The 26,424-nt window shown below is 44.3% G+C and overlaps 1 protein-coding gene across 1 annotated transcript; it reads right to left on the bottom strand.

Annotated features, from left to right (window-relative positions):
- Positions 1-10,756: 10,756 nt before the first annotated feature.
- Positions 10,757-24,641, bottom strand: LOC126036333 (urea transporter 2-like). The gene is made up of 9 exons (XM_049795971.1): positions 24,523-24,641; positions 19,276-19,438; positions 18,375-18,564; positions 17,895-18,023; positions 16,578-16,770; positions 15,079-15,226; positions 14,330-14,464; positions 13,319-13,368; positions 10,757-12,628 (listed from the first exon to the last, which is right to left on the bottom strand). Exons 2-9 carry the CDS (start codon positions 19,421-19,423, stop codon positions 12,452-12,454), a joined length of 1,170 nt encoding a protein of 389 aa, XP_049651928.1. The 5' UTR covers positions 19,424-19,438; positions 24,523-24,641; the 3' UTR covers positions 10,757-12,451.
- Between the last annotated feature and the right edge of the window lie 1,783 nt (positions 24,642-26,424).

The following is a 26,424-nucleotide window of genomic DNA, read 5'->3' as shown; positions in this document are numbered from 1 at the left end:
GAAACCAAGCTCTTGAGGTAATAAATGAGGCAAGGCTGAGTGATCGCTCTTTCCAATGAACTGTGTCCAGAGGCAATATTCTTTGACAGCCTTGACCTGATTGTCCCAGGATTGTCTACATTGCAGTTTAAATCTGCAGCTGAGTCATAGGCAGAGGCAAGCGTATTTTAAGGGCATTGTAGACACTTTTGTCTTTAAGGGGACGGCTGCAAATAATTTTTGTAGGTAGCTCGTGACCTGTATGAAGGGCAGGCACTGTAGGTACTATCGAAAGAGGAGACCTTTCCTTGAATTCTTGGCAGAGCCTGTCAGTGCAATGTTGGCTCCTTTCTAGCTGGGACAGGAGTTAGATGAGATGAAGGCAGCAACTTTCCTTGCCCTGATGGAGTGACCTGCCCTTGGAAGAGCCAGGACAAGGAGTAATTTCTGCTCTCTATGGCAGGGGTTCCCCAGAAGGCAGGTTGAAGGTGGGATTGTGTCACTGTTTTATCTTCTTTGGGATTGTTCTTCTGGCATTCAGTTCGCTCAATGGGTGTGATACTTTGATCGATGCAGGCAACAGGGCTGAATAGGACATGCTGATAAAGTATTACTGCCCGTGTGTTTACTCTTCGCCTTCACCTCAGGGAACGTTTCTGGTAGTAAATGGAACGTTGAGTGTCAATAGATGGCAAACTGTTTCAGCACTTCTCCAGCACGCTCAATCCTGCCTTCAAGCAACACTGGTGCTTGTCTGTGTTGGTAGGTGCCCAAGGCTGGCAGTTTCTCTTTCTGTGTTGTTTGTACTGGGATCTGCTGGGTTGGAAGGTCCCAGTGATGGAAATGCCAGGAAGAGACATGTGAGTTGTAGCATATAAAGGCATTTACTTTTGCTTCCTCTGGTCTCTAATAACATAGAAGTGTTCCCAAAGAGCCACTTTCCACCTTTACTTAATTTCCACCTTTACTCAATTGCACTATTGCCATAACCTCATGTGGCCCTTTAGATACCAAGTGAGATAAAGCCCCACCTAGGGGAGCTCACACTCATTAACAGTGATGGATTATGACATTGACTCCTGGGATTAAGATCGGAGGCTGATGATATGGAGGAGAAGTGTTATGGGGAGTACATTGTTCTTATCAGTTCTCACCACACACCGGTTGAAGCAAACAATAGATCAATTTACATCCCTTAATACAGCCTGCTCACGACCACGTGTGCAGGTGGCTGTTGCCTCGCTGGCAGGACCTTGTTGAAAGCTCAGCGTTCCTGTCCAGGCAAGATTAGAAAGTGAAGTGGCACCAGAGGAGGGAAGGTGCTTGACACAGAGGTGCCAAAGTGGGGGAAACTGAGGAAGCATGGTGGGAAAGTGGGGTGAAGAAGAGATGCAACTTGGGGTTGGGCAGAGATGATGCTGCAGTGTCAGAACAGCAGAGCCTGGGAGATGAGGAGAGGATGGCCCTTCCATGAGGTGGACATTTCTATACAGTCATTTGGATGACTTTATGGATTGTGACCTTTGGTCATGGTCCCTTTTGCAAAGAGATTGCCTTAAAGCATAGTAGGATGGAGCCAGGCCATCAGCAAGATGAAATTTGGTCATGTTGCAAGGTAAATAAAATACTGGTAGTCTAAAGCTGGGAGTTGGGTAAAGCAGCTGGGGAGGGGAACGTGCTGGTTAGGAGTGAACATAATGAATGGAACGAGCAGTTAATGGCACTTCTTGGCACACGGGGCAGGCAGGTTTCTCACAAATCTCTGCTTCTCACGTGACGTCCTCAGAGACCTTAACGAAGTTAACTAGAGAGACTCTGCAGCACTCGAAGGCAAACTCTTCCTGGGGTTTCCACAGTCAGTTGGGTTGGGTGTGAACTTACCTGGGTGTGTTTGAAAATCGCTGTGCCGTGTTGCAGCATGCCCTTAAGTACCTAAAGAGTTAAAAATACATGACCCTAGATTGCCCATGTTGTAGTTTCCAGCAGTAAGAGGGGAAAGGAGGTTTCTCTTTCTGTTAGGGAGCTGGGTGACTAAGGCCATCTACAGGTGGGCTTTCAAGGAGTAGCCTGCAGGTGACTTTGTCATAGAATCATCGAATGGTTTGAGTTGGAAGGGACCTTTAAAGGTCGTCTAGTCCAACCCCCCCTGCCATAAGCAGGGACATCTTCCACTAGATCAGGTTGCTCAGAGCCCCGTCCAACCTGACCTGGAATGTTCCCAGGGACGGGGCATCTACCACCTCTCTGGGAAACCTCTTCCAGTGTTGTCACACAGACAGGTTTTGGTCTAGCCCATGTTGATGAAACAGAGCCAAGTACTTGTAGGCAAAAGACATTATTTTGTTACAAATAATCATACTGTAGAAAGATAAGCCCGTGATTTAGCAAGGGAAGGAACAAGAGACATGTGCATCCTCTGAGGTACAATCACTCATTTGCCTGTCAGACTTGACTATTTTGAATAATCAGGGCTTTGGCCCTTTTTCTCTGAGTGTATAAACGATTCTCAGTTATCCTTTGAATCCTTTTGGATGGCTTCCCAGAAGAACTGAAATCCTGGATGGCTTTGTGGCACGTCTGTAAGCAGCTGTCTTCTCCAGCACCGGAATGTGGTTACCTCTCCCGTGATCAGGAGAAATCTGTCTATGTGTATTTGAGGAGCACATGAACAACCCCATGAAGTCAGAGCTGTTTGGGTGCATTTCTTTCGTTGCTTGCTCGCAGCTTCATCTAAAAGCACAGGTTTCTGCAAGTCTTACAAATAGCCGTCATTCTTTGAAAGGACAATGGAACAAATGAACGTGCAAAACTTGCTGGCGTGATTATAGGTCACGTCGCAAATGGGACCTCTGTTACCTCCTTAGCTTTATTACGTAAATCTGCAACGTACAGGTTAGCGGCTGCCTCTGGGAGAAGGGTTGTTGTAAGGATAACGTGCCTTTCCTGCACAGCATTCTTGCTGATATTCCTCCTCTGGTATCGTAGGCTTCAAAAGTCCTTGGCCTGCCACGTGCTCTAGCTTGAAGGGTGGCACTGGTTTTGCCTGGCTGGTTTATGCGAGTCGTGTGGATTTCTGCTTGTTTGCAGAATTGCCACCCTGGGAGGCAGTGAAATACTTACAGCTGTGATTTTTCAGCTATACTGGAAAGGAGCTGATGGGTGATTTGACTTGCTGTGAAGGACCATTCCACAAGATCCCAGCAGAGTTTAGCCTGGAGCTATGCAGATTGCATCCCTCTTGTGTAATTCCTTCTTTGGCTCCTGCTGCTCCTGAGCCTTGCTTTTACTGAAGATGAGACAACTTCACCTTCCAGGAGGTATCAGTCCGGGGAAAGATTTTCTTCTGGAATTTTCGTTGCAGGCAAAATATAAAACAATAAACATTTTTGTACTAAAGAAAAAAGCTTTTGGTATTCAGTGGAGAAAGCCTGGATGTCTTGATCTAACTAAGCCCATTTCTCAAGCACATTTGATGTAACTTATTTCTGTGACGCTCCTCCACTGCTTTTCAGCACATCTGCAGACATCTCAGGGATAAGGATAGATCTCCTTTTCCGCTCTGTTCCTGCTATTCTGCTCTCAATCCCCAGCAGAACTTTCAGTTCACAACATCTATCGTTCGGTATGTTAGCCAGCCTTTGCCCTTTCAAAACTAATCTAGTTCTTCTCTGTCTGCTTTGTATCGGCTTTCAGCTTTGGCTTAGTAAAAGAAAAAATTATAACGTGGCAAATTCATCCCAAAGCTGTATCACTCATGTTTTGGCTAAATGGAATCTCATGCTGCCTTATGTAAAATCCCCACTATGTTTTGGATGGACTGGTCTGTCTGCTGCACTGCTGCGTGGATCCTGTCTTTCCTGAATCCTTTTTTTTTTTGTCTTTTCCAGTTTAACTAATGTAATCAAACAGTGTCTTCTCTATCGTGTGGATGAAGGGTGATCAAATGGTATGTAATGTGCCCGCATGAAACCTTTACCGAATGCCTCTGTGATAGTTTTGTTGCTGTCCTCGCCCTCTGGGAATGCTGCTCTTGTTCCTGGACACAGCGAGTCTCTGGTGCTGTGGACTCTCTTGCGAGGTCATGTCTTTCGTCATTCTCCACCCCACAGAGGTGAAATCCTGTGCCTTTAGGTGTTTCAGGAGAGAAATGAATGGTATGTACTTTCCAACAAGCTGCTGAGGGCAGCAAGGGTTGAGTGAACTCCAGCGAGGGTCTTGCTCATGGATGCCTATGGATGGACGCTGCTGTGACAGGAACGTGGGTGCAGGGAGCCCCAGAACAAGCTCTGGTAGCAACTGGAGGGTGTTGTGGCTAAGGATATTCAAGGGTTAGTGAATTCAAAGTGTTTGGTGGTGCTGGAGAAGCTAGAACGCTTCCCCAGAGGGGTTGGTGACCATGCCCATCGCCAACAACACACTGCGAGCAAACCAGCGATGGGGAAATGGAAAAGGGAGCGAAGGCTCAAAGAGCCATTTATGGTGGGACGGCTGAAAAGGGAAGGGATTTTTTGGGGAGAAGGGCAGAAGTTCAATATCCCCCTAGGGTATTTTTTTTTTCCCGACTTGTAGTTCTTCTAAGTTATTGCTGTGTTCCTTGTCTCTTGGATAAAACTTGGGTTCATTACACGTAGGAAGCTTGCTAGCTGCTCACAGTGCCTGGCAGAAAAGTTACGCACAGAGATGCGTCTTGTTGCTAAGTCACCACCACACACCGCTCGCTGTTAAGTGGGATTTCTCTCTCCAGGGAGGGACAGTTTGTATTTTGAAGATATTCTGTGCGAAGGTAGGGTTGAGCCACTTACGCAGCTTAGATAAGGGTAAGTTGAAGATAAGTGATCTGTTGGGTTATGCTGAAGCGAATCAGAGATGTGTCAAGGGCGTTATCATTCTGGATCTTCCTATTCAGGTGAAAACTGCTGCTTTGTATGCAGGGAGTGTGTGAAAGTAGGGAAGGGTTGTATCTTCCTCTGGTGGAGAGTAAAGCCAGGATGTTTCTGGCAGCAGGAGGTGGCTGAGGATCCTCCGTTTGCTGTCAGATGCTGCCGCTTGCTGTACGTCTTCTCTGTTGTGTGAGTTGAGGAAAACAACAGTGAGAAAAGGGAAGATGGGGATGAGCTGGGAATGTGTAATGCAAAATATATAGCAATGCCAGATACAGGAAGTTTTCTGATTTTCTCGTCCTGCAGACGAGAGAAGATTCAGGTCAGGGGAGACAGACATAACACAAGCTACTACTTATGTGGCCTGTTTGTCATCACTAACAAAACCTCATCTGCCTTTTTTACCCTCACAAAAGGTGTCCAGCATCCCGATGGCTAATGAAATGAATGACCGGCTCGCTAAGGCTGGCAGGTGAGGTGACAGCATTCTGTAGATGAGCAGTGAAGTGGCCTTAGATAGACGCCCCTTGACTGCTTGCTGAGGGTCCTGTTCGTGTTTTCGCATCTCAACACAAACAAATCAATGTTGTGTTTGTTTCTCCCATGAAAAGTTAAACCCCAGAAAATTTCATATTTTGTGTAATTCCATTCTGTTTTTTGAAAAGTCATAAAGACCCACTCCCAGTTTTATAGGAAGAATAGGCGTTTTCCATTTAGAAATGACATTTGTGCTTTCTCCAAAGTAATGTGTCCTTCCACCTCCCTCTCTGTTTCCTTATGCGAGAAACCAGGGTTCAGAATCGCAACCTGAAACAAAACTAGATGGGTTCTGCTCTCCTCCATGGGACCTAACTCTCTAGATTGTGCTGCTATTTATCATATGAAGGCTTAGTTCCCAGAAGGGCAGAAATGCTGGGATCCTCACTGGTCCACCTTTTAGCCTCCAAGTGCTTTGCTCGTGATTCACTGGCATGACCAGGGAACCAAAAGAGCATCGTGGTGGGCAGGGACCTTCCTGCGCTACCCAGTACGAAGGCTTTGGGGGGAAGATGTGGCGTAAGTCCCTCAGAGCCTTTGCCCATTCCTTGAGCTACCATCTAGAATTAGGCCACTAAGCTGTTTCGTGTTTTCTCAGTAGTCTTCATGACACAGTAGGGTAGAGACTTGACTCTCTGTTCAAGTGAATACATAATGTGAGATAATTCGAGCATACAACAAGGTAGATAAGGGCAGTATATGTCTATGTGGTATGGTGCTGAATACAGGTACCAGATTTGTCTCATCTAACTTGGTTGTCACTGAAGTGGTTGTCTAGTTGGCCTCAGCACCTTCTGTGGTCAATAGAGAAAGATAAGCTGCTCCTCCTTAGCTAGCTATATCAGAAAGTGTTGGATTATCATGGAATTACTGAAGTGCTTCTCTCTCTACCTTGAATCTCTCTCTCTCTCTCCGCCCCCCCCATGAATCATATGAAGAGTTTGTAGCTACCAGACTCCAAAGTTTGGCATTCCAACAGCAGTCTCTGAAGTCAAACAGGGCATATCTGGGCCTTACTGGGACAGCGTTTGGTGAGTATCAGGCACTGTTATCACAGAGAGCGCAGCAGGAGGCTAGCGTTGCCTGATCACAGAGAAATCTAAAGGGTAAAGACAGGCAAGGCAAAGAGTTTGATACATCTTCCTTTGAGAGATGAGAGATTAAAACGCAGAGGGTTTGTCCAGTATGTGTGTAGTCAGAGACACATGCGTTGGATTCTTGTGGCGGGTGTTCAGTACATCGTGTTCCCATCCTGATTTTCCTCAGTATAAGTCCTAGAGCTTTATGCACGGATCCTTAATGATAGTCAGGCTGTTAAATTTGTAGCTCACTGGTGTTCTGAACCATTTTCCCTGAAATCTAGGGATGTATCTGCTCTTCCGTGTTCTTTTTTTTCTAGACAGGTGTAATTTTCTTGCCCTCCACATTTGGTTGGCATGTGTAGGGCCTTTCGTAGACATTGCAACCTCTGCAATAGACATGCAGAACATAATCTGCCAGCAGGGCAGAACATCCCACCCTGTGTATGAAAGTGAATTCCAGCACAGCTTGCAATGACAGTGCAGGAAGGGACCAGGGAGGTCCTCTCCTACTGTGAGTACTTCTACTCACATCAGTTTGTAACTTCCCTCTCTGTTTCTTAGAAGCTGTTTTCAAGTTTTGTTATCTCTTTAAATAGCCTACTCTTTTTTGTGTCTCAGAAGCAGGAAATGCAGAAAGGGAAGGTAGAATGAGATTAGTAGGACAGCCTCTTTAATAGAAAAGAAAGTTCAAAGATAGAGGTGTGACCCTTAATTCCCTTAATTTAATTTGCTTTAAAATAAATAAATAAATCTATTGTTAGGATACCATCCACGGATTTTCTGTAAAGTTGAAAACTACACTGCTGGGTTGTCCTACACTTTGCTATGCCCATGTGGTACGAGAGCATCGTCAGTACAGGTTAGTGCTATGAGTAGCGACTTCACCTGTAGCAAATCCTTTGTGCAGCAATGTAGCCCAGGGTGGCCGATTTTCTTATAGAGTGTCACATCCTCGCCACCAAAACCATATACTACAACGTGTTTTATGGCTGAGGCACCAGCACTGTTTGCTGGAAAATTCCAATTGAAAAAATTCCTTCTTTTCCTTCCCAGTGCGCCATGCTAGGGGCATGCTTTTCCTAGTATTATTTCTTTAATTATACTAATGAGAAAATCTGATCCTTAACCTTCCACTGATCTCAGCCTTATCTGATTAAATTGATGACTGATTCAAGAATGTTTAATCTAAAGTGAGGGGATTTTTAGTTTGTCAGTTTTCCAAGCCAATGGTTCCCATCCATTTTTTATTCTATATATTTTCATGGGAGGCCAACGAAAGGAAAATAGAGGTTTTCCTAGGAAGTGTTTGCATTTGAACTCCCAATTTTGCAATCACGTGCGCATGCAGTTTTATTTTACTCAAAAAAATAATGTCATTGACCTCACTAAGCCTAAAAGTGGAAGCAATTGCTCTGATGCTGTACAACTGAGCCATATTTTCCCACACAGGTACTTCTGTTTGATTGCACATTGATTTCATTGCTCACTTCTAAGCATTTGAATTTGTTGTGAGAAATCCTCCTCATGCCGGTTGAATATACGCCGCTTTTGGGCCAGCTTTCAAGCGCCGTCGCTCCCTAGGGCAGTTTGAAATACCGGTGTCGTGGGCAGGATTTCACCCGGCCTCAGACTGGATCTCGTTGCCCCGGTCTCTGAGGCTCTTGCCGTAGCACGTGAAGCAACATGAGCTCCTCTGTCACACATTTGCCCTTCCAGCCTCCCTTTTGCCGGTCCTTGCTGGCATCCTTCTTCAGCGATACCCTTGGGTATGCCGGTCGAGCAGGGTGGGTGTCTGTGTGCCAGCGCCTGATCCTGTTCATTTACCAGCACGTACGAAGCCTTTGGGCACATAAGCCCGAGTTTTCTGGCCCAGATCTATGAAATCTTAAGGCTTCCGACTCCTGTTTAAACACTTTCCATTTCTATGTGTGGCAAATTATTGACCTTGGTCTACCTGTGCCTTTAAGAATAAGCAGAGTGAGGGTCTTAAGTCACTGGGGTGTATTTGCTTTGAGTGTCATGCTGTTTTCCCATCTCATTCAAAATCTTGAGTAAGCTGAATTGCTGGTAACAAAAAAGGCCTTACCACCCAAAGGCAGGTTTCCATGGCAAGACAAAGACAGAACATCAGGAAGGAGTTCATCTGTGTCTAACAATTCACTTGCTATACTGGTCTTTGCAGTGCTTAGACTCTGAGGGAGAGGGAAATAATCAAGTATTTCTTTTGAATGCACAGCCCTGCTTCCTCATGGCTAGCATCTTTCTTAGCGAGTGAATTATTCCTAGCTACGGCCAAATTCTGTGTCAAATCTACCCTTTATACTAAATGTCAAGATTCAAAAGATTAGATAATTATCAACACGAGCATTCTTTGTACTGTTTATATTTCATGTACAACATGGTAAAACCAAACAAAACCCTCAAGAATCCTGGAAGATAAGATAAAGGAGTTTGTATTGTTGCACGTCCCCACATTTGAGCATCTAAAACGCTGCCGTGCTGCACTCATACCTCCTGCTTTTGGTCCTGCTTCTGCAACTGTCTCTTGGGTCTGCTCTTCAGGTAATCTGGGCTGAAAGTTTCCTCCTCCCAGTTCAGCATCACCAAGGGTGTAGCATCTTCACTGCCTGCCTAAATATTGGCCTCTTCTGCGCTCGCCCACATACTGGTTTGCTGGGGGAAGGGGAAATGAGGGCTGTAGCCCACGTCTTGGTACCTACCACTGCTGGTATTGCCAGCATGCCCTGGGCTCCATGAGAAAGCAACGCTGGTTTGGGAAGGGAGAGAAGCAGGGTCTGGTGAAAAATATCTGCTGGTCCTTGCTCGGCATCCTACGATTTCTTGTCTTAAGTTGGCATTCGTGCTTTCGCTCTTCGTACCACCAATAACAAACCCGTGCGGGACTGGGAGGTGTGTGGCTGCACCCTGGACTAGCGGGCAGCTGAACCACAGTGGAGGATACTGGTGGCAGGAGACGTGCCAGTGTCAAATGGTAGAGACTGGGGCAGTTGCTTGACATGGAATTCCATGGGAGTATTGGAGAGAATTATGCGCATCAGACAGAAGGAATGAGAGTGGCTTAGGAAATGGCAGTGAGGCAGTTCAGTTGAGTTAGACTTTTGGATGAAACCTGATTCCAAGCAGATGTTTTCAAGTGGTTTGGCATTGCGGGTTTTTTGGGGGTTTGAGGTTTTTTGGGGTTTTTTTTAGAAATGTTAAATGCAGTGACATCCCTTTTGCTATGTTATGCTGGCGCTGGGAGGGTAGTAGTCCAGGAAAGAGCCCCAAAACTCCCGCCCAGCATAAATTTTTCTTGTGAGTCTGGTATCACCTGTGTATCAGAAACAAGAATGCAAAAAGAGTGCTTGAAAAAAAATTTGTGACTTGACTAGAACTTATCTGATGTAAAGGGGGGGAGGGGGAGAAAAAAGAACAGTTTCAATACTAAGATAAATTAGTCCTGTTAGCAAAGACTGCATTATGAACAATAATGGGAAAAAGCATGATATGCATATTCTGACTGATATACATGTCATATTGCCAAATAACTGTTATTTTGCATGGGGTGATGGGAAAGAATGAATTTTCTGGAGAGCGTAAAATGAAGAATTAATTCTGAATGATGTGCAAAGTCTTTCTAAGGGCTGAGACATGGCCTTCATCTTTTGTTGTTTTTCTGTTCTGTGCATATGGTTTCTTTACGGTACTGCCAAAATGTCCCTGTTGCTCAGCAACAGCAAGCTGAAATAACACCAGTTGGAGGAAATCTGCTGATTTACACTGGTCATAAAGTGTGTACTCCTACCCGAGTGCAGATTTTGACATAAGAGTGAAAGCATAAGAGTGAAACCTTTGTAGGTTTGCCTCTCTGGGGCACACACAGTTCTGGGAGGGGAGATGTCAGTTCAGACACCAAAAGATAGCCTTTTCCATTCGTCCAGTTTGACAAATGGAGAGGTGCATCCTCTGGACAGAACATGACCTTATCTAATCCCAGTCTGGAGGCCTGTCCAGCATCTCCCCTAGGAATGGGTCTTCATCTGGTCTCGAGGAGGTTTCCAGCTCTGCCTGTAGCTCTGCAGGCACAACACCGTGCCTTTGGCTGATTGTGCCTCCTGTACAGAAGCAATTTGCACATTTAAGGAGGTATCAATGCAGCAAAATGTCATAAGTACGAAGAGCAGAAGTTAGAAGTTTCCAAAACATCCCCCATACACTCATTTCACAATTTTATTTTCCAACGTCTTCTAGACTACTTAAGAGATAATCTGTCTTTGGAAGAGGCTAGTGATGATAAATAGAGGAAAACTTATACCAAACTCAATAAGGCATGAATATTTGTTTTAAAAATTAACTCCACACGCTATTATGTAGCTATTTACCAAGTAAACCACAGGAAATGGTACATTTTTACAAGTGATCTCTGGAGTGTCAGTCATACAGAAATACTGTCAAACATCTGAAAACCTAACACTTCACCAGAAAATACTGCCAGCAGTTCATCTCAAATATTTTTCACTCAGATCTTTTTGATGTTTGCAAAAAGGCATGTGTTTTTCCCAACCTCAAAAATCAGCAGTAGCACTATTTGCAGGCTACTTTTTGTTTCCTCTGCTACAAGAGGAACAGGTTTTGATCTGCTTTCCCAGAAGCAACGTTACTGCACGTAGGCTAATGCCAAGCGAAGGACCGGAGCGTATGGAGTATTTTTGGTGAAGATGTCAGCTTCATCATGAGATGAAGTATCTCGATGAGCCAGGCAGTGACCAGCACTGTTGGGTGCAAGGTCACCTTCCTCCTTCCCTACCTGCAGACCCCAGGAGCCCATGCAGACGTGGCGCAAGGCTGGTCTGCTGTAGACGTCTGCTACATCCACCAGTCCGCCAACCATCCTCTTCCCATCGTGGCGTGGAGGGAGATGGCAGAGCAGCAACTTCGGCAGCAGACGAACTTGCTGCTTGACATTTGTGGGCCGAGGGTGACGGTGTAGGGAGAGAGGTCAAGAAGATCAGCTCTCACATTAGTTCTGCTTGTGCACAGGCTGAACAGAGCCGTTTTATTGCATAGGAAAGGGACAGCAATGACTTTGCTGCTGTGCCCTCCTTTGCTAACCCATGACCAAGTTGAAGTATCAAGAAATATCATGAGATTAACATAAAATCATTATTATTACTTTTTTTCCTTTTTAGAAAAAGATTCTTTTCACTGGTATTTGCGTTCTTGGCCTTGGGTTTACAGACTTTTCTCTGAAACTGGGTAGGCCTGAAACACTTATTTCAGGAAATATTCCAGCCTAGTGCAAACTAAAACATCCAAAAGCTGGGGCTGACAGACAGCCCCTCCCTGCCATTATTGTGATTTTTACCACAAGTCTTGCAAGTGTTAGCAACACTGCCTGCAATTTATCTGTGTCCTTCTTGTGTGTGATGATTGCTAATGCACATCTCTCTCCACTGGGCTTGAGAGATCCTCCAGGTAGAATTCTTCACCATCTATTTTCTACTTAGCAAAGGGTACTCTTTATTCCACTTCTCTGCTACTATGAAGCTCTCTAAGATGTATCCTATTGCTGTCATAAGCTGGTTTTAGCCATTAATTAGGAGTCCCATCAGATGCTGAGAGATGCTCTGCTCTTTATTGCTTTACGTCCGATTGCTGTGACTTCGATTTCACAGACTGATTTTTCTTTTCAACTTCTAAGTCATTTCCCCACTGCTTAAAATTGAAGTGTCTTTTCAGACATATGTGCTTTTGAATCATTACAGATTGGTCTAGGGAAAGGTCCTTCCAGCACAGCACAGTCCTGTCTAATCAGGATAGCACAAAGGAATGCGGTGGAAAAAGCCTCTCCACTCATAAGGTGGTGGTGGTTGGTTTTGATCTTTTGACTTTGTAGCACACAAATCATGTTTTTTGGGGAAACACCTTGCACTGTTGCCTGCAAATCTGCAAAGTATCTCTCTTCTTGGGTCTTTATACCTCACAGCAAGACCTCTGATGTTTCTTCATCTTCAGGTAATAAGCTCGGTTGGCTTCTGGATAGGTGACTTTAGAGAGTGGCAGCTTGTAGATGGCAGAGTTGTTTGTGCTTATTAACAGGAAGGTCAGCGCAGACAAGCAAAAAGACCAGGTTCCTGATGGCACCCCAAACTGCAAAGGAAAATACAAAACAACCTATTTACTGTATGTCTTTCTTTCATTTGATCCCCCAGCCCTTGAACAAAACCCAGAGCCAGGTAGCTTGGAACAAGCTTTCTCAAGGAAGTCTTGACTTGGTTTTGCATGGAGTCTCTCCCTAGGGAGGCAAGATTTCTTTATGAGATCTTGACATAGTGCGTTAACCTGGAACATCTACCAGCTCTGGTGAGAAGGCTGCCTTCTCTTTGTGCATCTGCAGCGGTCTTGGATGGAGATGAGAGAGGAGTCGATACCAGAAGCATTCAGCTTTTTCCTGGGCTGTTGTACTGTGTGCCTTTTGGCGCTTGGGCAAAGCAATTAAACCAAATTTGAGATTTCTTTACATATGTGGAGGGCCCTTTTCTCAATCGCTTCAGGCACAAAGTATAGCCATGTAATTATCTCAGAGGTGTTGAGGGCTGAGCTGTGGCAGTTCATACAAGCTCTGAGGATGAAAAGTGGTGATCAAAGTGGCCTGTTTCAGTGGGAACCACACCAACCCCCTGGGCAGACCGTGTCCCCTCTCCCAGACCCGTTCCGCCTTTGGCTGAATTGTTCTCTGAGTCTTGGTGTTCTGCCTCACAAGCCAGGAAAATGCCCAAATGTTCAAAATGTTCAAATCTGTCTTTGGGGTAAAAAGACCTTAGCTAATACACTACTTACCACAGACAACATGTTAGTCACTGTTGCTCCCAGGTAGGCACTGAAGAGCGCTGTGAAAAAGAAAGGTAGTTCCTGGTGATTTTGGTTGCTCACGGAGGAGACCAGCAATGGCAAAACATCTCTCACACTGCCTTGTGTAGCTCAACCAATGTTTACGACCATGCCTGGACAGCCCCCTCTTAAAGCTCTTTCCTTTCCACTGTGTCCCCTCCAACCTGGAGCTCATGGAAAGGGCGAAACAAAAAAAGAACTGGAGTGATGAAAAATGAGACTATGGAAACAGAGCCTTTTGAAAAACGCACTGACATGGAAAGTATGTAGCTTGATGGATGGGGTTAAATAGGAAAATAAGCCTTCCACCCCCATCTCTCCTGCCTCTAGGGCTAGAAGGTGGGTCAATGAGATACAAAGCTAAATCTTTTTTATATGAGCACTGAATGAGCAATAGTTTCACTCCCAGCTCACTGTGATATTGAAATTTCATATGGAATTGCCTTATAAATAATTCTTCAATCATTCTGTGTTGCCTAGCTCATGCCTTTGGTATCCCTTTCAGTAGGCTGAGGAAACTGTACTGTCTAACTATAGGTGCGGACTCATCTTGAGCTCCAGTTTTCTCAAAGTTTAGATACGTCCTCCTCCAAAGAAGGAATTTGAGCTGGTATCTATGATTAGAAAAAAAATATGATTCATCTAGCAATGTTGAACGAACACATTTAATGCCTCAAAACCAAGCATCTCATTTCAAAGACCGTAGTTAATCAGCATCCACTGATTGCGCCTCTTGTTTTGAACACAACTCTTGGCTGAAAGTGAAAGCACTCCTTTCATTTTGTCAGGGTACGTTAGAGCAATGGCTCCAACATCCAGCTCAATCATTCGTCAGTCTCGCCGAAGTCCATCTGCCTGTCTAGAGGTGGCCATTTGGCTTCAGCCCACCTCCAGTATAAATGCATCTCGTCTCACTTCAAAAGGAAGCGTGGTAATAGTGAAAATCCATAGGGTACGTACCGCAGGCAATTGCCAGCAAATGTGTCTGCCAGGTGAAAGCGTAGAACATGCCTCCGATCGCAACGCACGAGAGGGAGCTGTTGTAGCCCCACAAGCCGGAGTAGATTTTGCTAAAAGGTGTTGCTAGGCTCAGCGCTGGAAAATAAGTCAAAGATGTGTCATTCCTTGGCTAAAGAGAAAAAAGCAGCTGAGAAATGGCACGAATCCAGCTTTTTAAGGGCTCTAGCCCGCATACGTACATGGAATTCCTATTTGTAGTCGTGTTGCTATGGTCTAAGGCTAAAGCTGCTTTAATCTAATGCAATCAGGGCAGAATTTCCCTGCTGCTGTAGAGCTGAATTCGGCCGTGTGATTTCAGCAAAAGTTGTATGAGTGAACGAGCGTACATGTGAACCTTAAATGTATCCTTGAGGCCTGCACATTCAGACTGATGGCTATGACTTTTATTAAGCTGCTCCTAAACCCATCAGAATATACCCAGAAATGAAGTATTTAATGATAAAAATCATTTCAGCCAAAAGTAGGCTTCTTTCTTCTGAAGATTCCCACCATCGTGAAATGAGGTAAGAGAATGGGGAAGTCAAACAAAAGCATTCTTAAAACAGAATTGTATGGTTTTTGGGTTTTTTTTTCAAGCAGTCATTCTCCAATGGAAGAAACATTTGTGACTGTAAGTGCTCCAATCATTGCGGTTCCTCTTTTATTCTCCATGTTTTTATATAAATCTGCCACACAAGTCAAGTCCTTACCTGCCAGCATCCCTACTGCTGATCCAATTGCCGCATGCAGACAAATGAGTGGAGAAGAGATAAATAAAGCAATCAGGAAAATGCCTCCAGTCCAGGGGTTATCGCAGCCATAAACCTGACCCACCCCGACTGGAATGGATTGTAGGAGCTGCAGGAATTAAAAAAAAAAAAAAAAAAAAAAATACAATTTGTTATTGGCTTCGTAATTTTTTTTTTAAACCTATTTTTCTTGGTCAGGTTCATGTTTGGCATTTGCTAGATCCCGTGTCTCTTCCTGGACTGTCAGTGGAAAGTTTGGATGGTTCTCAGGAGACAGCAGGGCATTTCCACAGGGTTTCCCCTTCGATGAAAATGAGTCACGCCTTGTTCCTTAGCCATGAGCTCCTCTGCCAGGTTTTTGCTCTAATATCAAATGTAAATGTCTTTTGTGAAAGGGTTTGCTCATCATCTTTACACGTGCTGCTGACATGACCGTTTTTGCATGCTGTTATGGAGCATGAGAGTGGATCTAAGAAATGGAAGTGCTCAGGTAGATGATGACTTTGAGAAGATATTTGGCTCTGAGTGGGCAGATCCAAGGATGAAATGGCCAATAATGTCTTGGCCAGAATTACAAGACTTAGGTTAGGCTATATCCCCCTTCTACTTTTATACCTGAAACTCCCTTGGGATTCTCTAGGAATATGAATGTGTAAACATTGCTGGGTTGGTGGGACAGAGCCCAACTTGGTCGCAACTTAGAGATGGTTTTGAAACACTTCTCCTCAGAATGTTGTGTTCCTCCACATGGAACAGCCCATTTATGGTCCTCATAAAATTATGTGCCACGGGAAATGTTTTTGGAGAAATGTTCACTCATATGGATTGCTATTTAGTATCAATTAACTTCTTTTTCTTAATAACTCCCAGGGAACCCCTCAAAAGAGCCCACTGAGCCTTAGGGGAAAGCTATTACTCTAGTCTCTATGTTGTTTACCATGCTATGCAGGAGAATTTTTTTTTTTGAAAGGTCCCACTTGAATCTTAAATGAAAATATGTGAACATGTGCCTGCACCCAAATTTGTAACCATTCTTCCATAGTAATATCTGCTTGCTTATTTCTAATCAGAAAGATGCAATTTTAAAAACGCAGCATTCTTTACATGGAAAACTAAAATTAACCTGTGAGTGAACTGGTAGTCTCAGCACAACCTTATCTATGGGGTGCTGATCAGTATATGCACAGTAATGGGTAATTAGATTCTAGAGGCACTTTGAAGATTATAGTTTAGATCCAACTGTAAATGAAAGATAGCAGATAATACCAAAAAGATTCATATTTTCAAGCTATCAAAAATGTCAATTCCTGGAGTAAACCTTTACGTTTTGGATAATAGTTATCTTATAAATGCAATTTTGTATTGCCAGGCCGTAATGCAGTAGCAGAAAGGAAGATAATATGATTCTATAGTGGTTTTCTTTGTAAATTGAGAAGGTCGTTATCTTCAGGACACCCTACCATTGGCATTTCGGCATTCGTCCAAGTGATGTTTGGTGTTGCTGTTGCAGACTGAATGACGGTTGTAGGGAAGAAGAGGTTATGGGGTCCTGATGCAGCCAGATAGAGGGTCAAGGCCAAGTTGAAAGGCAAGGTGAAAACAGGCAGATCCCACTTACAGAAGACTGAGCCTAAAGCGCTGGTGAAAACAGGGCTGAAAGAAGAACAAAATGGTCTCACTAGGAGCTTGTCAGCTAGGAAAAAAACCAAAACCCAACCCCCCCTCCCCCCCCCCCCCCCCCAAAAAAAAAACTGCAGGAAATTCACTCTATTTTTTTAAAAAAAGCTGTTTAATTTCCTCAGTGTTTCTGATAAAATCAGAGATATGCTAGGTCACCCTGTAAATTTCCTACCCTTCCCAGGGCAGTCAGCAATGTACAGATTCCTGTCAGGTTATGCAATATGTGGTGAATTTGGTGACCATGAAGGAGCCAAGATCCTCCATTCACGTGGAGGATCCAGTGATTTAATGGAGTTACTTCCCAGCTCAATCTCAGTGTTTATTTTTTTTCCTTTTAGTACGTGAAATGGATTGAATTTAGGACACCCGTGTCAGGTCTGAGTGAATTGTGAAGAAGGCTGTGTGTCCTTGTTCATTCTTATGGATCAGGGTCATTAGAAGTAAAGGCTGATATCAATTGTATGCGTATTAAAGTGAGTATAATACCACTTGAACTCCAGGCAGACAGATGATTTGTGTGCTTTAGCAATCTCCAGCTAGACATTTGGGGACCAAAGACCAGCTTTCAAAAATTTCACTGTCCAAATACCTAGCAGATTATGGTGTCATATATATAAGTAAAGTATTATTAGTTGTTTGTTTTCATTAGCATCAACCATCATGTCTTGGGACCACTGAACAGCTTCTGTGCTTGGGGAAGTAAATTTTCATGACATTTTTATATGGCAGCTTAAATAGATGAAACACTTGTGGTTGATGGTGCTGGGGAATGGTGACAATAATGTTTCTCTTGAAACAAAAATGGATTGACTCATGGCAGCAATATGGCAAACATTTGGGGTATTGAATTACACATGATCAGCCATTGATTTTCCTTTTCCCCACTGGGTTTATTTGTGATTATGCGTGTGTTTTATTTGTTTCTGGATTACATTCGAGTTTAAAAGTGCAAACAATGGTACAGATTTAGTAGCACGTATGTGCCAGTTGTGTTTCTTTTGTGTTGCAGTTGGCATAGTGCATAAAAATACAACAGCTCAGTCTCTGTGCGGGGACACTGGGACTGGAATAAGAAGCAGAGGAGCCATCCGACTTACCACGTCATGGACACCAGCGCTACTGGCAGTAGAAGCCACCAGTGGTAGTTTCCCTTAGCAGAGAAGACGGCCATGAGCAATCCCACCAAGACCCCATTGTAGCCGTACAGGCCTGCTGCTATGGCCGATCTGTGTGAAGAAAACAACTATCTTGAAATTTTCTCCCCTGGGGGTGCTTTGCTCGCATCACCCCCTCCCTCCCCATGCAGTTGTGACTCTGATGACGACCTGCCAAGGTTCCTGCACCGACCTTCAATTTACTCGAGTCCCACGTCCTCTCAGCAACTACTCCTTCGGCAGTTACGTCTAAGTGTCTCTTTGCACCAGATGCAGCTGGTGGGAAGATCTGTCTGGTCCTACCAGACCAGATACACAGCCAGTGAAGGCTAGATAAGTGCTCTTCATCCACGTCGCTTGTTTAACACATAAGTCAGCACTGAAGTGACAGTCTGGGTTTGAAGGAAAAAAGGATGGTCTTACCTGTCCTGACCCAGAATAAGTGCTGTTAAAGTTGAGACAACTGTTCCTAAACAGCCTGTGAGCGTCCACCATGGGTTCTGCACCAAGAAGCCAGCAACTACGATAAGCCCACTGAGGGGATTGTTGACAAACATCACCTGGGATATCCCACGCAGCACCCAGTCAATAAACTGGATCATGAGATGTTTATCTGGAAGAGATCAAATTAAATAATAAACTGCCCCCTCCCCTCCCCCCCAAATACACAGATGGTACTGATTCGGGATGTTTTTTTCGAAACTCAGGAAGAATTTTGGCAGTGGAACTTGGCAGCACGACTGAAGCCGTGAATCAACAAGACTGTAAAACCTGACTGGGATTTATTATGGTCTATACTGAAGTCTTACAGCTGGAAAGCTGAGATGAACAGTGTGGTTGCCAGAGTACCCTGGACCGGATTCATATGAACCAGCTAATTTATGATGCCTGTGCCTCAGATGGCAAATCGTGTGTGTATCCCGTTGCTGATTTATTATGGGGACCAAACACACCTACCTATGTGTAATTTAACTTCACAGTGGCATTAGGCTTGACAGAAACTGCTCAGCTGAAAGGACAGGGAGCATTATGAAGAATGGCAGAGCACAAAATAACCATCCTAGGCTATGTTCTGTGGGACTAAATTCTCTTTGTACATGGCGTGTTGGGAGGTAAATGTCATCTCGGTCATCCTCAAGATTTAAGCAGTATGTGGATCTCTGCACAAAGCAGATTTTTTTCCCTTCAAAATGGAAATAAATCAGGGCAGAGGTAGTTTCTGTACTACTCTAACTTGAATCACATTACTGAGAAGTTAGTTATTACTCCTTTGATGCAATTCTTCTTTGGAATTCCCTAATTAGTCATGATGAAGTAGCTTTACCTTTTAGCCAGGCTCCAAATTCCTTCATGTCTCCAGTGATGTACCCAACAGCTCTGCAGACACTCTTCCCAGCTTTGCTCAGTGGATTCTGCTTTATTGGCTTTCTTTCCCCTTTGGTTTCTATCTTGACATCAACACTGTTTTCCATGTTGATGTTCTGACGCTTTGGTAAGGGTTTTTCAAGGGAAAAAGAAAAGACAGTTCATTACAATGCCTCTTACTGATCCCTGTTTATTTTCTCTACCACATATTTTTGCTCCCCGTGTGTTATTTTGGAGCCAGAAAGAGGAAAATCCTTACTCTGAACACCTGATTCTCATGTCTCCATGAGCACATTCCCTCTTCATGTGCTTTTGGGACCCTGCGCTGTCCTTCCAGACTTTCATGCGGTCATAGATTTGAACACCACAAGGAACCACTGAGCCTTGTGTCATAGTATTTTACGTTATTTTAACACCCTGCTCAGCTATACCATGTTTTCGAGAAATCAAGCAGCTCTTGATGTAAAGGGTGACTTCAAGAAGAGCAAGATGGCGTTAAAGGACACTGGCTTCACAGAAGTTGAAGCTCACCTCAAGATTCAACTTATTAGAGACAAAACACATCTAGGAAGCTGCTTCAGTGATTACGTTTCCTCTGCTGCTTAACCCACATTTCCAGTTTGATTTTATCCATCAGCCATCAACAATAGGTACCTAGAGTTAGGTTTATAGATCTCTGTCCTGTCACCTATTGGGATCAGTTCAACCTTTCTCATGTCCTATAGCCAATTTCTTATTTGTCGAAGGGCCAATTCTCAATATGAAGTCAGCAAATTAAAACCAGCCAAACCTTTCCCTGGAGCGTACTCAGTTTCCTGAAGAGTAGAACTAATTCTTGGTAATTGTCAAGACAAAGAAAACACAAGACAAGGTACGTTGTTGAGTGAATACAGAACCAGAGCTTCTTCAGGTCTCACCGGTGAGTAGCAGCTTGTGCAAGAAGTAAAGGATTTAGGTTGGGAGTTAATAGTCTAAGTAGGATGATACAAACACAAAAGTGTTGGAGTTAGTCCTTGACTCACTTGCAACTTTGGTAAAAGCCTTCCCGGCGGCTGGGGAAGAGAATCCATGCTTCAGAAATACAGGTGCTGAGTACTTAAGCTAAAGCAGCCTCACCCCTGGGCGTTACACTTGCAGACTCAGACACGCGGTTAAGCAGCTCTGAGTCTGTGTAGGGGAATGGCTGGTTAATGTATGTCCTGGCCAGTTTCTTACTGTGTGTTATTGGAGGGCTGTTGGTGACATTTCGGAAGTAGTAAATATTTGCACAAATAATAAACGGACATTTTCTGCCTTCTGGGACGACCCACCTAATGCAAGGATAGGTTCCACGTGAAAGAAGCTGAAGGCAGAACCAGTAAGTAGAAGAGCGTTGAATTTGACTTTGTGTAGGACACGAAGGCAAGGAGCTTAACTAGAGGAGGAAGAAAAGAAAAGGACGAGAGTATTGCTAGGGATGGTGTCCTGGTGCTGGAAGGCTTTTTCCTGGCTCAGTTATAATTCATTACCTTGATTCATTAACCTTCGCTTTTCTCATATTTTATTCTGAAATAATGGAATAAGTGAATTGGATGCACTTTCAGTTAAATCAAAATTTCCAGCCAAGATAAATGCTCTTCATTTGGTGAAACTGCATTTACATTTTCAATTTATAGAATCTTCCTCTTTAGGTAACTTAGGCTTTCTCTGTTGCTAATCTGTAAAGTCAAGGGCTGTTGCATTTACAGAGTGATGTTTTGTGTCCCTTGCTAGCACGCCCAATATGTTTCCCCGCATGCAGAGTGAGGAGCTGTTGACACCGCAGGAGCCTGGAGACGTTCTGCAGCGTGGGATGTAATGTGTGCGTGAAGAAGTATCAGAGTCACTGTCTGGCCTGTTCACATGGTGGAGAAGAAAACGGGTCAGATTGGAAGCCCTAATTCATCAGAACTTTGAGTTGTTTTGCCGTAGGAAGGCACGTAAGTGCGTATTTATCTTCCCAGTGAAGCAATGCGAGTCCAGTGCTGAATCAGGACCAGAATGAACGGGAAAAGACTTCTCCCGTGGTGAGTACCCGAGTGGAATTTCGCTTCTTTCTTGTGCAAGGTAATTTTTACTCTGGGATATGTAATAGTTACACGCTGTAAATCCCTGTGAGATGTGAAACCTTTTATCTGCTCCCTCGATACTATTTGGCAGTGCGTGGGCTGTGCTGCTGGCACGGCAGCTGTGCGAGGCAGTACTGCACCGTGCAAGTCTGGAGAACTCCTTTGCTCTGGGTGTTCATGGGCAGAAATGAAGTCAGCTTGATGCACTTGGCACGGCAAAAAGGCCAGGTGAGGCACTTCCACCAACCTGGCTTGAACTTCACCCCTGACGAAGGCTGCGTCAATGCCCTGCATTCCTGTTCTTCCAGAATATTCAAAATCGGAGTGCTTGGGGGGTGATCACAGGCACCTTCTGGCCGGTTGTCAAACTCATGTTCACTATGTCCCTGTCCATCAAGTGATTGTGTCTCTCTAGAGAGGAATCACATGAACTTCAGTTCATCTTTCCTATCAGCTTACATAGGAGAAGGAAATCATTACAAAACACCCCCATCACATGCAAAAGCAGCCTGGTACGCAGTGGGGAGGTCAAGAACACTCTTGGCTTCAGATGAGGACTTTGTGACACCGTAAAGACCCAGATCCAGCCCCGTTGGCTTTGCTGCCACCCCAAATGACATCGCAGGCGCCGTGTGAGGGCTGCCCCCTGCGTGCGCTGGTTTGGCTGTCGCCACCGGCCTGGGAATTTTCCCATCCATCCAGAATTTTCCCATCCATCCAGAAATGCAGAGTGTGGAGGACTTGCTCTACTTCTACTTAGTTGTCCAAAGAAAGTATAAAGGAGCAGTGACCCACCTGGAAACGAGCACCAGCAGAGAATTTTGGGGGCAATTTTAATAATTTTTGGCATTGTAAGAAGCGATAGCTGCCGTATATGCTCAGATTAAAGATCTGCTGACACATTACCTTGTTTTAGGGGATAGGCGATAGCAGCCATTTTAAGAAAGGACAGAACATATGGAGATGTTCAGAGAATTTTAAGTCTTGTGAAGATCTGCTATTAAAGTTATGTTAACATACAGTTTTCAGTCAAGGTGGGCTTTTATTCTTAGTGGCTGAAGGAGGGAAATGGAAATAATCGTGAAAGGACTATTCTGCTGGAACAGATTGCTTGGCTTCTGTGGGGAGAAAGGATTTTTTAAAAATTTTTTTATTCCTTGTTTCTGTTAGTCTGGGAAAGTGTTTTTTGATCTCAGATTCTGAACTAAAGACTGTGTAAGTCCTGCTCTCAGACACACAGCTTGAAGTGCACTGCCTGATCTCATGTATGCTCTGGAGCGGTGCTCCAGATGTGCATTTGGTAGGAAAACCAGTGTGGGCTCCCGATGCTGGTGTGTAACTGGTGTGATACAGGAGCAGCAGCAGGACCCGGGCAGAGGGAGTCTGAATGTGATTTTCATCTCTGTGGTGCAAGGACTGACTTGCTGCAAGTGCAGAGGAACTATTTAAAACTATTTTCCCATGGCATACCGTGGAAAGTGAGAGCTAGATTTGGGGCACTGCTGCTTTTCCCCAGTGATCCCAGATGTTTGCTGTCTCTCCTTGCCTAGATATCTTTGTGCTGTTGGATAATATCTTTCTGCCATCCTCGCTAAAAATGCTCATGTAAGCAGAAAGGAAAGTTTTGCAGGTAGAATTATCTAAATACTTTTGTATCAGCTATGAAATGGAATCCGTGAGAATAGTAAAGAAAAAAAAAGATGTTTCTCTTGCATGAAAATGAAATCACCTCAGGGCCAAGAAGCTAATCTATTGTTTTTTTTATCATCTTTTCAGAGTTAATGAATGTCCTGTAGCAAAGTACCGATGTTATGCAACTTCATGTCTCCCTAAATCAATTTCTCTTCCACTTGTGTACACTTCTTCCATGTCACGCCATACCTACGGCATCTCAGTAATGCCTCGTTAAAGCTGCAGCGAACCAGGCTCCGTGCTGGTCCTGCACTCCTGCAACATCTGGCCTGCAAATACTTTTTTTATTCACGTGCTGAAACGGAGACAAGCCCGGTCACACGTTCAGTATGTGTTATGCGCGGTAAGAGTGGTGCTGTGCTTGCAGCTGGGAAAGGAGCAGAGGCTTTTATTTGGCTAATTGTTTTAATACTCCCAGGTAATAGTTAATTCCAAGCTGGTGCCTGAGTTGCTAGGTTTGGGGCTTTTATCTCTAAAAATGCAGCAAAGTTATCTAACACGTTCTCTTCTTTCTGGAATTTTCCTCTCTCCCCGACAAAATTCAAGTTCCTCTGTAAATCAAGAGGATTTAAATTACCGTGTGGTATTTCTTTGTCCAAGGGACTGCTACTGCACAATTACAGTCATTGTATCTTGCATTCTCCGAATTGTTGCTGTGAAGCGTGCGGGCAGCCAGCTCTGTGTGCAGCATGTTTTTAGAGGAATTCCTGCATCCAAGTACAATAGGAGGAAAGGGCCAGATTCTCAGCAACTCTGATTCCAGCATAGCCTGCGTAATGTTACCAGGGGTTTAGTAAACCTGGATAAATGTAGTGTTGTGTTATGTATAGGAACACACGCACGCACAAGCACACTCCCCAGCACAGAGAGATTATAATGCACTTGACCCTTACTGAAAAAAAAGTTCAGGTTTTCCAATAGAAGATAATTTTCAAAGCATTAGTTCAAAAGAAAGCTTATCCCTTAGATTCAAATATTCATTAAGCCCATTCGCAATTCAATTTTCAGAGATCTGTCTCTTGGGGACAGAGAAATCCAGAGACACTATCACGTTAACTGTATATTATTACTATTTGGGCATTTTTCATTTTGCAGAATGGAAAGGCAGTAAAAGGAGATGTTAAAGAGTTCCAGTTGTTTGTTGTTGTTGGTTGGTTGGGTTTTTTTCTTAAAGGTTCAGCCAGCTGGGCTAAGCAGTACTAATAAATCCTCACCCTGCTAGAAAATTCTCAATAATTGAAATTCTTGTGACATTCACTAACCTCTGTGCTCCTCTTGAGCTTTAGCTGCTCTCACTCAGGAGGACTGTTGAAATGCTGTTTGTTAGGTGTTTTGGGGAAGAAGAAAGATCCAGGTAAGACAGTCAGTCAGTAACAAGGTACATATTTATTGCTGTGCATTCAAAGGAACGAAGAGAGTGCTCTTACCTCTCCGATGAGTTCAGGGGTAGCTGTTGCTTTTGCTGGCTAGGACAGAAGGAAAGCAGGGCTAAGAGAGTGGGAAAAAGAAAATGTCCTACCAGTTTATATAGCCCAGCATGGCTCCTGTCCTGATATTACTAATTAGTTTGTTTCTCCTCCCACTTAGTGAGCTCCAAGCAAATGTTAAGAAGTTTCCCTCTTGAATTCTCCACCTTTCCTCTTGCTCTGTCCTTGGTCTCTTGCCAACAGCCTCTCCAAATGTCCTCTTCCCTGCTACTTTTTTTTTTTTTTTTTTTTTTTTTTGTTTTTGTTTTTTTTTTTTTTAACTAACTCTCCTTTAACTCTGTCCTTTCTCCTCCTCCACCACTTAAAAGGACTCAAGGCTTCAAACCAGACTCTCGATATACCTGAGCTCAACCTCTCCAGCGTTATTCTCCTTGTCCAAGACAGGTCAGCATCCTTCCCTCTCAAAACACTGGCCTGGGAGTGTGCATCACAGCGTGTCGTGTATCAGCAGCCTGTTGAGTTTTCCTGTTTCTGGGTAATTTTTGGAGGCGCTATTCTATTAACACACCAGAGCGAAGGACCTGGTGACCTTCCGTTGTTTAATTGCTTTTTATCAGTTATTTGAGAAATTCAAGGGGTATTTTTTCTTTCTTTTTTTTTTTAACCTGGCCTCCCTGGCTCGCTGGAGGAATCTGGAATATCAGAAGCGTGGCATATTTGAGGGGTTTATAAGACTCTGAAATCACCATGAAAGGTGGAGAAGAGGCTGGAGAGGGAGGTCTTGAGGGAGTGAACTATAGGAGAAAGGGCAGAGAAAAAGTTAGTGAACTTAAAGGAACCTGTTAGGCTAATTTAAACCACAGTTTAATTCACTTTAGGACTTCTTGACAGTGATGGCTTAGAGTGCAACTTCACCCGAGTGCTGGAGGGAATGGTTTGTTGTTGAACCAAACCCCATCTAGCTTTATGACTTTGCTTCCTCCAGCCCTGTGGAAACAGCCTCAGCATCTCCATGAGCTGGAGTGATGTTATTCTCACTGTGTTCCTTCCCAGGGTGCCTCTCTTTTGATGGAGATGTTTTTAACAGGAGACTGGATTTGGTTTTTCCACGCCTAAGAGTAGGGTATCTGATAGCGGTTGTCAGCTTAGCATTGCTGAGCGAGCAAGGCTTCCTCTGATCAAACAGGCACCAGCCGTTGTGAGCGAGCCAGACTCTGCCATCCCCTGACTTTACACCCAGTAGTACACGTTACCTTAAATTTTGCAGGGGAAGCTGCTTTACTCCAGCGCAGTAATTTTTTTTCCCTTTACTTTTAATTTCTTCTTGGGCTGCCTTTGCTTTCTCACTGGTAGAACGAATCCTTGCATCTCAAAAGAAGGGAAATGCATTGGGTAAGTTGGATGGGAGATCCTCATAGGGAATCCGATCGGGTTGAGTTTTAGACTTCACATCTCTCGTGTTTCGAGGATGCTCAGGCCTGGCCTCAAGTCGTTTAAAACAGCATCTTTTCTGCTTTCTGTGAAAGAGATGCAGCACAGGGGGCAGGCAGGATTCGCTGTGCTGCCTCCATCTGTGGAGCGGTGGGGTGGCTCTTTCCTCCACGAAACCAGATTTGGGACCCCCCTGTCTGAGTCTGGCACTTTAATGAGGTTGTGGACACATTTGGGGGGGATTCACAAAAAAAAGCCACTGGCTTGCAGGTCCGTGATGGATGTCTTGGAGCGATGCTTTGTTTAGATTGTCAGAGCTGGTTAATGAGTAACAGGGTGTGAGTCTGCTGATGCCTACGTGGGAATGAAGTCCCTGGCAGCAGCCTGCTCTGTGAACTAGAAGCAGAGCAGTGATGATCTCCAATACCATGTCATGGGTTCACCGGATCGTAGGTGCAGCCAGCTACGGGG

This window comes from Accipiter gentilis, chromosome Z, assembly GCF_929443795.1.
Source record: "Accipiter gentilis chromosome Z, bAccGen1.1, whole genome shotgun sequence".
NCBI classification, from domain to species: Eukaryota; Metazoa; Chordata; class Aves; order Accipitriformes; family Accipitridae; genus Astur; species Astur gentilis.
The sequence above is the reverse complement of the archived record's forward strand: the minus strand, read 5'-3'. Positions and strand labels throughout refer to the sequence as shown.

Excerpts from the sequence above, each read along its gene's own strand:
- LOC126036333 (XM_049795971.1), bottom strand. The coding sequence starts at position 19,423 with ATGGAAAACAGTGTTGATGTCAAGATAGAAACCAAAGGGGAAAGAAAG. Across the intron at positions 18,024-18,374 it reads CTTATTCTGGGTCAGGACAG|ATCGGCCATAGCAGCAGGCC; the intron begins GTAAGACCATCC and ends TTCTTCACACAG. Across the intron at positions 13,369-14,329 it reads TTTGCTGGCAATTGCCTGCG|CGCTCTTCAGTGCCTACCTG; the intron begins GTACGTACCCTA and ends TCTTTTTCACAG.